General features: G+C 35.4%; 1 protein-coding gene across 6 annotated transcripts in view; it reads left to right on the forward strand.

Annotated features, from left to right (window-relative positions):
• PARG (poly(ADP-ribose) glycohydrolase) overlaps positions 1–13,546 on the forward strand; it is a 116,336-nt gene that overhangs the window by 81,417 nt on the left and 21,373 nt on the right. For all 6 annotated transcript variants that reach the window (XM_072806309.1, XM_072806308.1, XM_072806310.1 and 3 more), the window contains exons 14-15: positions 6,452–6,530; positions 9,083–9,191. In XM_072806309.1, coding sequence (XP_072662410.1) covers positions 6,452–6,530; positions 9,083–9,191 — 188 coding nt within the window. The remainder of the gene's footprint in view (positions 1–6,451; positions 6,531–9,082; positions 9,192–13,546) is intronic.

Raw genomic sequence — 13,546 nt, forward strand, 5'->3', positions numbered from 1 at the left:
GTTTCTGTGTGGTGATCACTTAAAGCGATGCCTAGACATGAAACTTACTGAGCAAAATGTTAGTACATTTAATATAAAACCTGCCCTCTGGGATCCCTGGGTGGCGCAGTGGTTTGGTGCCTGCCTTTGGCCCAGGGCGTGATCCTGGAGACCCGGGATAGAATCCCACATCGGGCTCCCAGTGCATGGAGCCTGCTTCTCCCTCTGCCTGTGTCTCTGCCTCTCTCTGTCTCTCTGTGTGACTATCATAAGTAAAAAATAAAAAATTAAAAAAAATTAAAACCTGCCCTCCAGTGAATCAGATCATCCCAGACATCATAGATCCTTATATCTTTTGTGAATGTCAGCAGATCAGATAAAAATTAAAAAGTGGACAGACACCACTGCTTATGGTATTGATAATTTTTATAGTGCAAAAACACTAAAGGTTCATCACTCCAAAAAAACAACCCATTGCCAACTAAATGATACCAGCTCACTGGGGAATACCCAAATTCAATTGGAGTTTAGCTTTTCTCCATTTACTTAATCATGGGAATGAAAGTCAAGAGTGTTCTATCTTATGAATAATCATCAGTAGTATGAATGCTACTAATAAAAGGAGAGTAGATGGCTTTGCTTTTATACAAACCTTATTTCCAAGGGTACAACCCATTGGTACATAGAAATTTTTTTTTTGTACATAGAATTTTTTTAATCCCCAAATATTTTTTCCTAAATTCATCATAAACTTTCATTACTAGTAAGAGAAAATAGGAACATTTCTTATCACTAAATCTAAAAACTCATTAATGTGTCACAAACTTTTGCAAAGATTTTAATTGGTTCCTTCTAGTTTTTCCCTTAAGGGAAGATTTGTCTTTGAGTATGAAATCTTATAGGCTGTACTTACAGAGAGGTATCACAAAGGTCATTCAGTCTTCTGTCTCTTGTTTGCTATTACCACTATTAACCTTTGTATTTTCATCATAGTTTATCAATATATTTGAATTTATTTATTTATTTATTTGTAAAGATTTTATTGATTTATTCATGAGAGACACAGAAAGAGAGAGAGAGGTAGAGACACAGGGAGAGGGAAAAGCAGGCTTCCCGCAAGGAGCCCTATGTGGAACTGGATCCTGGATCCCAGAATCACGCCCTGAGCTGAAGGCAGACACTTAACCGCTGAGCCACCCAGGCATCCCAATATATTTTAATTTAAAACAAGAATATCTTTTTCAGAAGAGCCAGTTTGACGTACTTTTGAAAGATATCTACTCTGAAAACCCAGGATTTAATTTGTTTAGAGCAAAAGCATCTGTGTGTGCATTTTAGATTTCCCATACTTGAGGAAATTAATCTCATTTCTCTTAGGAAAGACTAAAACCATCCTAAGCTAAAATAGAAACATGATCATTGCTATTTTTTATTTTTCAACCACTTTTCTCTGAAAAGATATTTGTTTTCATAGTTAAGAGATCAGAGTAGGCAGTTTTGTTTTGTTTTGCTTTTTTATAAATAATTAAAATGAAGCTTGTCCACTGCTGGCAGAAAATAGAAAGGAACAGGACTATTCCTGACTATCTTTATTTCTAGTCAGGTCACTAGACCAGGTTGCTTTTAAACCTCACATAAATGAAATCATGTATCTTTGGTTTCTCCACCTCCCTTTAAGGTAAGTCTGATGACACCAATACTAACCACTTTATGGTTTTGAAGACTTTTAAATTCTTTTTCTGTGGCTTTCCGAGTAATTCTATGAAGTTAACAAGATAAGAATTATTAACAAGCCTGATTTTCAGATGATGAAATAAAGTCCACTGAGAGATTTGGTTATTTAAGGATTCACTTTGGGTCCCTCATGTCTCCTAATCTCAGTATGGTGCTCCTTTTTACCATGCCAGGCTGTCTTTATAAATGTGAATTTTTTTTATGTGTCAGCCACATAGTACTTTCAGATTAAGTCTTTCTGGAATTATAATTTTAACCTCAGTTAATACAATGTTCTCCCTGTTTCGCTTGTTAATTATTATGTTTATGCAGCAAGTACTTAATTGCTTCTACAGTCTTTTGTTTTCAGTAGGCTCCACATCCAATGTGGGGCTTGAGCTTATGACCCAGAGATCAACAGTTGCATGCCCTACCAACTGAGCCACCAGGCACCCCCTGCATCTGTATTCTTGTGTTAGAAAATGCTGATGTAGGCACATATGTTAATGACTTATAATCCCTTTCTTGAGAAGCTGGCAGTCTAGTGAGATAGTTACGTTTTTAAAACAGCTTTATTGAGATTTAATTGACATCATAAACTGTATATTTAAAGTGTATAGTTAGGTAAGTTTTGACATGTGACTACATACATGAAACCATCTTTTGCCAATGTTTTAATTGGGTTATTTTTTTATTATTATTGAGTTTTGAAAATGTTTTATGTACTTTGGATACAGGTCTTTTATCAGATGTGGTGTATCTTTTTATCATATGTGGTACATCTTTTCATGATCTTAACAGTGACTTGTTTTTATTCTTTGTTTTGTTAATTGTAGCTTTATAATGATTCTTGAAATCAGGTAGTGTGAGCCCTCCAACTTTGTTCTTCAGAGCTGTTTTGGTGAATTTTAGAATCAGTTTGTCAATACCTCCAAAAAGCTTGCTGGAATTTTAATTAAGACTGCTTTGAATCTATAGATCAATTTGGGGAGAATTAACATCTTAACAGTATTTAGTCTTTGACACATGAATGAGAGATCTCTGTTTATGGAAGTCATCTTTAATTTCTCACAGTAATATGTTATACTTTTTACTGTATATTTCTTTTATATTTGCTTAGGTCTATCCCTAAATATTTTTTTTAAAGATTTTATTTATTTATTCATGAGAGACACACAGAGAGAAGCAGAAGCATAGGTAGAGGGAGAAGCAGCCTCTATGCAGGGAGCCTGATGGGACCCTCACCTGGGATCATGCCCTGAACCAAAGGCAGAGGCTCAACCGCTGAGCCACGCAGGGGTCCCTATCCCTAAGTATTTGATATTTTTTGTTGTAATTGTAAATGTATTCTTTAAATTCCAGTTTCTGATCATTCATTGCTACAATGTAGAAATATAACTGACTTTTTTTCTGAATGTTTCTTTGTAACTAGATACAGTTTATTCATTTTGGCAGGAATCCCACCGAATCTATGTGTCCTGCTCTAGTTTATCTTTTGAGGAGAATAGTAATACCACTTTGTCCCAGTGTTTGTGATATTAAGTATCATGACCTGGTTAAGGTAGGATCTGCCAAGTTTATACTCTTTATGCCTCTTTTCTTCTTTTCCTGTCTTTCCCTTTTCTTTCCTTTTCTTTCCTTTCCTTTCCTTTCCTTTCCTTTCCTTTCCTTTCCTTTCCTTTCCTTTCCTTTCCTTTCCTTTCCTTTTCTCTTTTCTTTTCTTTTCTTTTCTTTTCTTTTCTTTTCTTTTCTTTTCTTTTCTTTCTTTCTCATTATTGCAGTGGCAAGAACTTCACTACAGTGTTGAATTAGGTGGAATGTTTTCATCACTGAGTATGAAGTTAGTTGTAAGTTTTTATGTGTGGTCCTTTTTTTTTTTTAATTTTTTTTTTTAATTTTTATTTATTTATGATAGGCACACAGTGAGAGAGAGAGAGGCAGAGACACAGGCAGAGGGAGAAGCAGGCTCCATGCACCGGGAGCCTGACGTGGGATTTGATCCTGGGTCTCCAGGATCACGCCCTGGGCCAAAGGCAGGCGCTAAACCATTGCGCCACCCAGGGATCCCATTTATGTGTGGTCCTTAATCAGATTGTGAAAGTTCCTTTTTTTATTCTCAGCTTTGCTGAGAGTATTAATCATGGTGGGTTGAATTTTATCTTTTCTGCAACTTTTATTATGATTACATGGGGTTCTTTAATCTGTTAGTGTGATGGATTTCACTACTTAATTTTTCAAATGTGAAATCAAAATAAAAGCATAATTACTATGTCTTTCTGATGAATTGACCCTTTTATCATTTTGATTTTTTTAAAGATTTTATTTATTTATTCATGAGAGACACAGAGAGAGAGAGAGAGAGAGAGAGAGAGAGAGAGAGGCAGAGACACAGACAGAGGGAGAAGCAGGCCCCATGCAGGGAGCCCAGTGCAGAACTCGATCTCAGGTCTCCAGAATCACACCCCAGGCCGAAGGCAGCGCTAAACCGCTGGGCCACCGGGGCTGCACCCCTTTGATCATTTTTTTTGTTTTGTTTTGTTTTGTTTTTGTTTTTCCCCCTTTTATCATTTTGAAGTGTTCCTCTTTATCTTTCATAATACTCCTTGACTTAAAGTCTATTTTATCCAGTATTAATATAACTATTTTTACTTTCTTATTAGTGTTTTCATGTTTGTTTCTTTTAATTTATAGGTTCCTCTCTCTTTTTCATTCCTTATAAGTTTTTTTGTAAGCAGCCCAGACTGTTGGTCTTGCAGAGTTTCCCATAGTGTGAATGTTGCTGATTATAACTTTATGTAGTATTTGACATGTTTCTTTGTTGTCCATCTGTGAATTAATAGTTAAAATGTAGAGGCCATTTGCAGTCTTGTTCATTACATTTAGTATCTTTGTGTATAATAGTTTCAAGTTGTTTAAGTAACATGTAAGAAGTTATTCTGACCCTAAAACCGAAATTAGTTTGCTTTTGGATGAAGAATTGACTGTTCATATTCAGCATGTCATGATTTGATTTTGTGTTCTTTTTATTTTTATTAAACTTTTTTTTTTTACTTTTTTTTTTTTTTTAAAGTTTAAGTGATCTTTACACCCAAGGTGGGGCTTGAACTTACAACCCTGAGATCAAGAATCATATGCTTCTCAGACTGAGCCCAGCCAGGTGCTCCTGTTTTCTGTTTCTCTAAATTTACATTTTTTCTAAATACTGTATATATTCTAGTATCATTTTCCCCCAAAATATTAAGTCTTTGTCACAAATATCTTCAGTATTGGACCTTTACTGCATGAGTGGTCATTTTAATAGTGTTCCAGCTGTCTGAAAAAAGTGAGTCTGCTTGTATTTTATTTACTGGCAAAATTAGAGCAATTGCAGTGAAAAAAAGTCACTAATCTTTATTGTCAATGTTATCATGTTTATTCTTTTTTTTAAATTTCTTTTTATATGTGAAAAGTATTATCTTGCTCAGGGTTTTCAGGTTTTCATTTTACTGTTTTGTTGATTCTTGAAAAGTTAAGTGATTATTGAGTTGACCATAGGAATTGGAATGATTTTATTTAGTTAAGTAGTGGAACACATCTGGTACCATCCCTCCTGGTATGGCCAGGTCTGATGAAGTAGAAATCTCTGGAGGCACCTGACAGGCTCAGTCTGAGGAGCATGTGATTCTTGATCCCCGGTTGGGAGTTCAAGCCCCACACTGGGTGTAGAAATCACTTAGATAAATAAAAACTTTTAAAAAGGTAGAAATCTTTGTTATATGGTAAGCTTGGTACATGTTCTTATCAGATGTATTTTAATTATGCTTTTTCCCCCTCCCCCTTTTCATGTCACAATATTCTGGTTTTACAAAGCCCCTTGAAGTAACTTGCATGTTAATAGGCAAGTCCTAGATTTAATTTTAATGATACCTTTCTTAGCAGTGAATGTTTTTATGTTAAATTGCTTTCTCAACAATACAAACTAAATATTACCATCAGATTACTGATACTGAAGCCATTGGACCTTTATAAAACAATCTGTGCACTATTCATGAAAGACATTAATATGACAGAGCATATTTCATTCTCTCTATTGAGACATTTATTCCCTTATTATGATAAATATTGCAGTGGCTTTTATAGGTGTCATCTTTTTCTTTATGGAAAATAAGTCATTAAGACCAGTGAGGTTTTTTTTCAACTGACATTTGCCGATAGGTATTTCCAGATAGATGTTTATTAACATAGCCCCTTTAGGGAGCGCCTGGTGGATCAGTTGGTTAAGCATCTCCCTCCCACTCAGGTCATGATCTGGGGTCCTGGGATGGGCCACGTAAGGCTCCCTGCTCAATGAGGAGTCTGCTTCTGCCCTTCCCACCTGTTGTGTGCACTCTGTTGTGCTCTCTCTCTCTCTCTCTCCCCCCCCCCGCTCTCGTTCTTCCACCTCCTCCCCCATCTCTCTCTCTCCCTCTTCAAATAGTAATATCTTTTTCTTTTTTCTTTTTTTTTTTTAGAAGACCCTTTAGGGGTGCCTGGATGGCTCAGTTGGTCATAGGAATTGTTGACCAAACGTCGGCCTTTGGCTCAGGTCATGATCCCAGAGTCCTGGGGAGCCTGCTTCTCCCTTTCCTCCCCATTTGTGCTCTCTCTTGCTACCTGTCTCTCTCTCTGTCTCTCTCTCTCTCTCTCTCAATTAAATAAAATCTTTTAAAAATACCCTTTAGAACATGCAGCTTTTAAGATAAATCCCTCTGAAGAATAATGGCAGATTTGTTTGTTTCAGGTACTGAACAGTACAGTGAATACACAGGCTATGCTGAAACGTATCGTTGGGCCCGAAGTCATGAAGATGGGAGTGAAAGGTGAGTTCGTTTCTGACTTGAGTATTGCATGACCAAAAGCTAAGGAATGTGGGCTTGACCTAGTACATTCTGTCTCCCATCTATTATTTCAGATCCTGCTGTTAATTATTCAGTATAACAGGTTCATTAGTATACTAGTATAGTATATATATTAGTATACTATAGGTAATACTAGTAATACCATCTCCATACACAAAAGGGAAAAACAGAAAAATAAAAGCCATAAGTCTAAGACAAGAAGAAGGGCAGAACTCTTGCTCTTTACCTGCCAGCAAATATAAACAGTCAGTGGAGGTTAACTTCCAAGGCCCAGCTTATTTAAATAGGTTCTTATTAGAGCTGAAAGCCTTTAGCCAGCTTATTTATCCTTAATTTTTCTGTGAGATTAAGTAGGTGGGGAAATATATTAGGACAGTTTGCCTAGTGCCATAGAATGATTAACAGCAGGATCGACAATAAACTTTGCTGTTCCTGTCTCCCTATTTCTTACTGAAAAATATTTTGATACTTTGACCTATTTGCTTCCTCATGAAATTGGTTTGCCAGGGATAAACTTTTATAGAAATGATGCCTGAGTAACATTCCATTGTTTATCCATTCTTCTTCTTTATCCATTCATCAGTCATTGGACACATGGGCTTTTTCCATAATTTGGCTATTGTTGATAATGCTGCTATAAACATCAGGGTGCACTTATCCCTTTGAATCCGTATTTTTGTATCCTTTGGGTAAATACCTAGTAGTGCAATTGCTGAATCATAGGATGAAGAAGATGTGACATATAAAAAGAATGAAATCTTGACATTTGCAATGACATAGATAAAGCTAGAGAATATGATACTAAGTGAAATAAGTCAGCCAGAGAAAGACAAATACCATATGATTTCACTCATAGGTGCAATTGAAGAAACAAAACAAATGAACATGAGGAGATGAGAAAGGCAAACCAGAAAACAGACTCTTTGGGGCACCTGGGTGGCTCAGTGGTTGAGTGTCTGCCTTTGGCTCAGGTTGTGATCCTGGGATCCTAGGATCAAGTCCCACATTGGGCTCCTCACAGGGAGCCTGCTTCTCCCTCTGCATCTCTGCCTCCCTCTCTATCATGAAAAAAATAAATAAAAATCTTGGGAAAAAAAGAAAACACTCTTTTTTTAAAAAAATTTATTTTTTTATTTATTAGAGAGAGAGAAAACTCAAGTGCACAAGCAGTAGGAGGGGCAGGAGAGGGAGATACAGACTCCCTGCTGAGCAGGGAGCCCAAATAGGGCTCAGTTGCAGGACCCTGAGATCATGACCTGAGCAAAAGCAGATGCTTAACCAACTAAGCCACCCAGGCACCCTAGGAAACAGACTCTTAATTATGGAGAATAAACGGAGGGTTACTGGAGGGGAGAGAAGGGAGGATAGGTTAAACAAGTGTTGGGGATTAAGGAGTGCACTTGTGGTGATGAGCACAGGGTGTTGTATGTGAGTAATGAAGCACTAAATTCTACATCTTAAACCTAATATTATACTATATTTAAGTAACTGGAATTTAAATTAAAATTTGGAGAAAAAATACAAAAAGAAATGATCCCTGAAAGTACTTGCATGTGTGTGTGCATGCATTAATGAAAAAGAGCCATTGTGTTAGAATCAGCTATTGCCTATTTACCCATGCAAACTTATTTTTTGTCATATCTCAAGTCCAGCCCTGGTCTCTTTCCCTTTGTTTTGGTTAAAATATTTGGTTGCAACAATTACCTATGTGAATATTTAATTCTTGATAATTATTTACAGACTAGCATGAGGTTTCTGTTGCTATTCTTCAGTGTGCAAAGTTGTTTGGCATGTCAATTTATCGAATTTATCGAAGTCTATAAAGGGAATATTGGAATATTTGGAATTTCACATTTCCAAAACCATCTTACCCAGTCTTTCCCATTTCCACAGGCAATGTGTTACTGTCTGCTTTACTGTCTTAGTCTTTTTAAAAATAGTTTCACACTGTCAGCAATTGAGCATAGTAGGTAGAATGTTTTCTGAATCATGACACATTTTTTTTTTTTTATGACACATTTTTTGTAACAGTTCTTGGGATTATGTTTTGGATGATAGATGGCAATATTATAAGCCCAGGACCCAAAGAGCAGGTCTTCGAAAGCAAGGGAGGAGTGAGGTCTTTTTGGTTTTTGTCAGGATACAAATACCATGTCTTTAGTATGAGAGAAGCAAGAAAGAACTAAGTTCCTTTTGTTTGCCCCCAAATCCTTTAATTTCTGAGACTCAATGTATATGATGTACCTGTTTACAATATGTCATTTTTGTCATCACTTGATAATTATTCATTTTACTGTTTAATGTCTAGTAGTCCATAATATGTATGCCTTGAAATCTAAAAATAAAATGGTGTTTTCTGCTCTCTTATTTTGCCAAGACCTATAGCTACTGGTTTGTTGGTTTGTTTTTAATATTTTAACCCTGCCAAAGTCTCAGAAACCCCACCTCACAAGGATTCTATTTTGTGAGTGTCTTTCCCTAGTCATCATCCTACCCTTTCTGTCCTGCCCTAGGGATGCCTGGCAGCGGCGAGGCACTGAAATTGTCGCCATCGATGCCCTTCACTTCAGACGCTACCTCGATCAGTTTGTGCCTGAGAAAATCAGACGCGAGCTTAACAAGGCCAGTAACCTCATTTCTTACTTCATCTGGCAGCTGTCATCTATTTACTGCCATTTTATTAATGCTGAAATTAATGCTTTCTGGTAATTCTTGCAGTGTCAGTATGTCTGCCCACAGCTCTCCTGATTTAATGGGTCTGTCAGCTTGTACAAGATGTACTTTCCATTTCGTAATTGCTTGGTTACTGATGCCAGATAGACTGTTGCTTGATATTAAGCTCCACATATGCATTTAGCTCATCAAGTACTTTTACTTACTTTGGAACATTATTATAAAACCATATAGTAATGAATGAGCACTTAAATTTTTTTTCATACCTTTCAGTGTTGACTCTACAAGGTATGCTATCAGAGTTAATACAGATAAACAGTAAAAGTTAAGTTCTATTATAGGTAAGAATCATATGTAAATTATTTATCGATTAGGTAATTTGGCATATTTATGATGTATTCTATGATTTTCTGTGATGCTTAGTGCTGACTACTATAATCATTTTTCTGATTGTATCAGAAATATGAAAATGAACCTACCTATTCAGATTTTCACTGTTAATCATAATAAACCCTTATAATATAGTAGAGTGCTGATTCTATTCTCTATACTTAGAGCTTTACCAAAACAGTTGATAATTTATTTAGATCTTACTTTTATATCCATGAAAACTGACCCAATCCTGAAAACCATTGTTTAACTCACATGAGTCACATTTGATTGTGAGATTGTTTATTAAGATAATTACATGGCTACTCATGTACCAGTGCCTATGTAGACTTTTAATAATGACAGCAGACTAGGTGTACCGTTGCAAGGGTGTTGGGAGTGTCCTTGGATTGGCACATCTGGTATTAAGTATATCATCCTCATAGCTTCCCCCTGGTCTCACCATAGAAATGGTCTCTCTTATGGTGCTCTGCAGATCTTAGCACAAACACCTTGCCTTTCACATAGTTAGTAAAATAAACAACCAAAGAATTCAGAAAGCTTTTACTACTCTTACAACTTCATATGTATTTTGAGTGTAATTGCATATATTATCTTATATTCTGATCTACTTTAGAATCTAATTGTTGAATGTGTTTTCTTATACGGATCTATTAGATTATTTTACTGATTTTAATATTTAGAGTTCTCAAAGAGATCTCTTAAAATTTTTGAAGAGTAAATGCACTATTTTCCAAAGTTGAACTTACGTAACAGGTATCACTTATAAATTTTTTTTAAGCAATTCCTCAGAAAAGCTATGCAGAAAGACTGTTCTTTGGTAAATCAACAGGTATACCTGACGCTGAAAACCAGGGATTCTATAACAAAGAATATACTTTATTATACTAGGTACATTTTAAATTTAAGCCTTCCACTGTTCCAAACTCTTACCTTGAAGCAACTATTTCCAAGTACATGATGTTTTTATTATATAGCATATCAAATAGGATGAAATTTATCTTTAGATTTTCATTAGATGTTCCTTCTTTATTAAACACATACTACATGAATTTGTCACATGCTCATGGTCATTGATACTAGAAGACATTTATGTAAGCAGTAGGTATTTGAAGAGAAATATATGAAACAGAAGTGTGTTTAATCATAATCATACATTAACACAAATTTAAAGGTTCTTTTTCTTATGGATAAAATTTATATTCCCATAAATACTTTTCTGTAGGAGCTAGATCATTCAGTTTTGGAAATTATCAGCAAATGTGATATTTTTGAATGTTAACCCTGGGCATAAATAAATCTTTTCTTTTTTAAACTGTCCATGGCCTATTGATGTTCTCTATATTTACTGATAGAGCACTAACAGTTTACCTATCCTCAAAGACACCAGAAATTTTAAAGTTGTGAAACCTTGGTGTATGTGAATAGGTTAAGTTGTAAGTATTAGAAACATTTATTTGTAGAATGTAATCCTTAGGAAACACACTTACGCAAAAAAGAGTGAGTCTTTAAATAACCTGGCAACAGACAAAGTTTTGTTTTATTCAAGTCAGTCAGTGCCAAGCACTCTATCTTGGTTATGAAAACTTCTCAAAATATTTGTTAAGTGCATTGGTAATTAATTAAACTTCTTAGATATTACTAACACAGTTTTTTTGAGATAAACTTTTTAGATATAAATACATTATCTTAAATCACTTAAAATGTTACAAATTTATAGGTATTTCCCAAATACTCTTTATGTGCTAAAGTCACATAAGTCCAGTGTTGATTCAAATATGGAATAGATGAAACCATATGAAGCAGATAGGTTGATAGTTCTGTACTTCTGTTTCAATCTGCCATTATTTGTGTTAATATGCAATTAAATCCAATTTATAGTTCATAAAAGATTCTTTTCTGTCAAATGCAGGTAGAAGTTTTCTTAAGTTATATAGGTAACAATAGTAAAAATAATAGTGAACGTTAAATGATTGCTTATGATACTCTAGGGACTCAGCACTTTAAATGTAATGTCTGATTTAATCAGAACCACCCAGGGAGACGTAAATAGTCTTGTCTCCAATTTAGAGATCATAAACCAAGCCTCAAGAAGTTGGATAACTTGCCCCACATCACACAGATGGGCAGTGATGAAGTCAGGACTTGAATCCAGGTTTCCATGACTTCAAATCACTTTTTAAAAATGTAATTCTGAGCAGCCCAAGTGGCTCAGCAGTTTAGCGCCGCCTTCAGCCCAGGGCGTGATCCTGGAGACCCGGGATCGAGTCCGGCTCCCTGCATGGAGCCTGCTTCTCTCTCTGCCTGTGTCTCTGCCTCTCTCTCTCTCTCTCTCTCTCTCTCTGTGTGTGTGTGTGTGTGTGTGTCTCATGAATAAATAAATAAAATCTAATAAATGAATAAAATCTAAAAATAAATAAATAAAATAAAAATGTAACTCCTCCCACATAGAGATTACTATTACTAGATCTGTCTTTCCAGACTTCTTACCTAGTTCAGTCTTATATCATGAAGAACAATCCCTGTGTTTTGTTAACCATCGCCTATGAGCATATATGTTTTGGTTACCTCTTCTTTTTTAATCATAATCCTATACTGTGAGCAAGTTTCCATTTGATTGCCCTTCTCAATACCCTTTTTTGTTTGATATACTTTTTTAAGAAATTTGAGGGTTTTCCTCCCCAGCACACTTATTAAATTCCTGTAAGACAAGGAAATACCACAGATGTAGAGTAGCCCATCAAACGCATGGGCCAACAGTGAGGAAGCACCTATTTCAGGGTTTGGCACCATGCAAAGGCACTTGATGAATGTATGTTCTTTCATTCACTGCTGTATTCCAAAATATTTGCTTTTTTAGCTGAGGATTAGTTTTCTAATTCTTTCCTTGAAAAAGAAGAAAGCAATAAATGATTTTGTTAAATGTTGACAATTTAGAGAACTAATCCAGATAACTTTGTCCTTCTAAATAAAAGCATTGCATCATTTATTGGTTATATTTACCTATTAAAATAGTCATGAACTTTAGTACAGCAATGGAGGGTTTTACATAAACTGACAGCACAAGTTGAAGAGAATTTAAATTAAATATTTTATATCTCACTGTGTTTTGTAAACTTAGGTTTAAAGCAGAAGTCTATATTAAAACACTTTAAAGATGTCTTATGCAATTCTACTTCTCTCTGTACCAGAGAGAAAGTGGACAGGAATAGAAAAACTCCTCTATTGCTAGGGAATAATAGAGCATAAGACATGTTTTCACCATCAGAATTCAATGTGGATCTCTGAACTCTAGGGGCTTGTTTGCTACTTTTAGGTATTAGTCATCAGATTATAATTGAAAGCGCAATCCCACAAAGTGCTTTATTCCCTCTGGAAACAGTTTACTCCATCCAGGCTCCACTTGTCCTATTGGACCCACATTGTGACCTGCAGAGTTGGTTTTTAAAAGGAAGACTGTCTCCTTTTATCTAACTGGTACTGTGAAGCAATGTTAAATCCTGTGAGAGATAAGCTGGATGACATTCTAGAGAAGAATTATCTTTGTAGTTGCAAAGATTTATGACTCTGGCTTGCAAAAGTGGCAAATAGCTCAGCAAGGGAAAAAAGAAATCATCTATGAAAAGTTGTATTTAACCATGTTAGATGCATTCAAGTAAGATTAGGTAATGAAAATATTTCATAGAGGCTTCTGGATAAGAAATTGAATAAAGCAAACTGACCACCCCAATAGGAAATCACAACCTTTTTAAATTGATTTGTTTATTGATTTTTTTAATATTACTCATCAACAAATTTGGAAAGAGATTGTTATTAAGCCAGAGCATGAATAACAAAACCATTCAAAACTAGCTGCTGGTATTTCTAAGGAGTTCAACATCTAAGGTAGCTGAGATAGCTCAGTTAGTTGAAAA

This window comes from Canis lupus, chromosome 29 (genome assembly GCF_048164855.1).
Source record: "Canis lupus baileyi chromosome 29, mCanLup2.hap1, whole genome shotgun sequence".
NCBI lineage: Eukaryota > Metazoa > Chordata > Mammalia > Carnivora > Canidae > Canis > Canis lupus.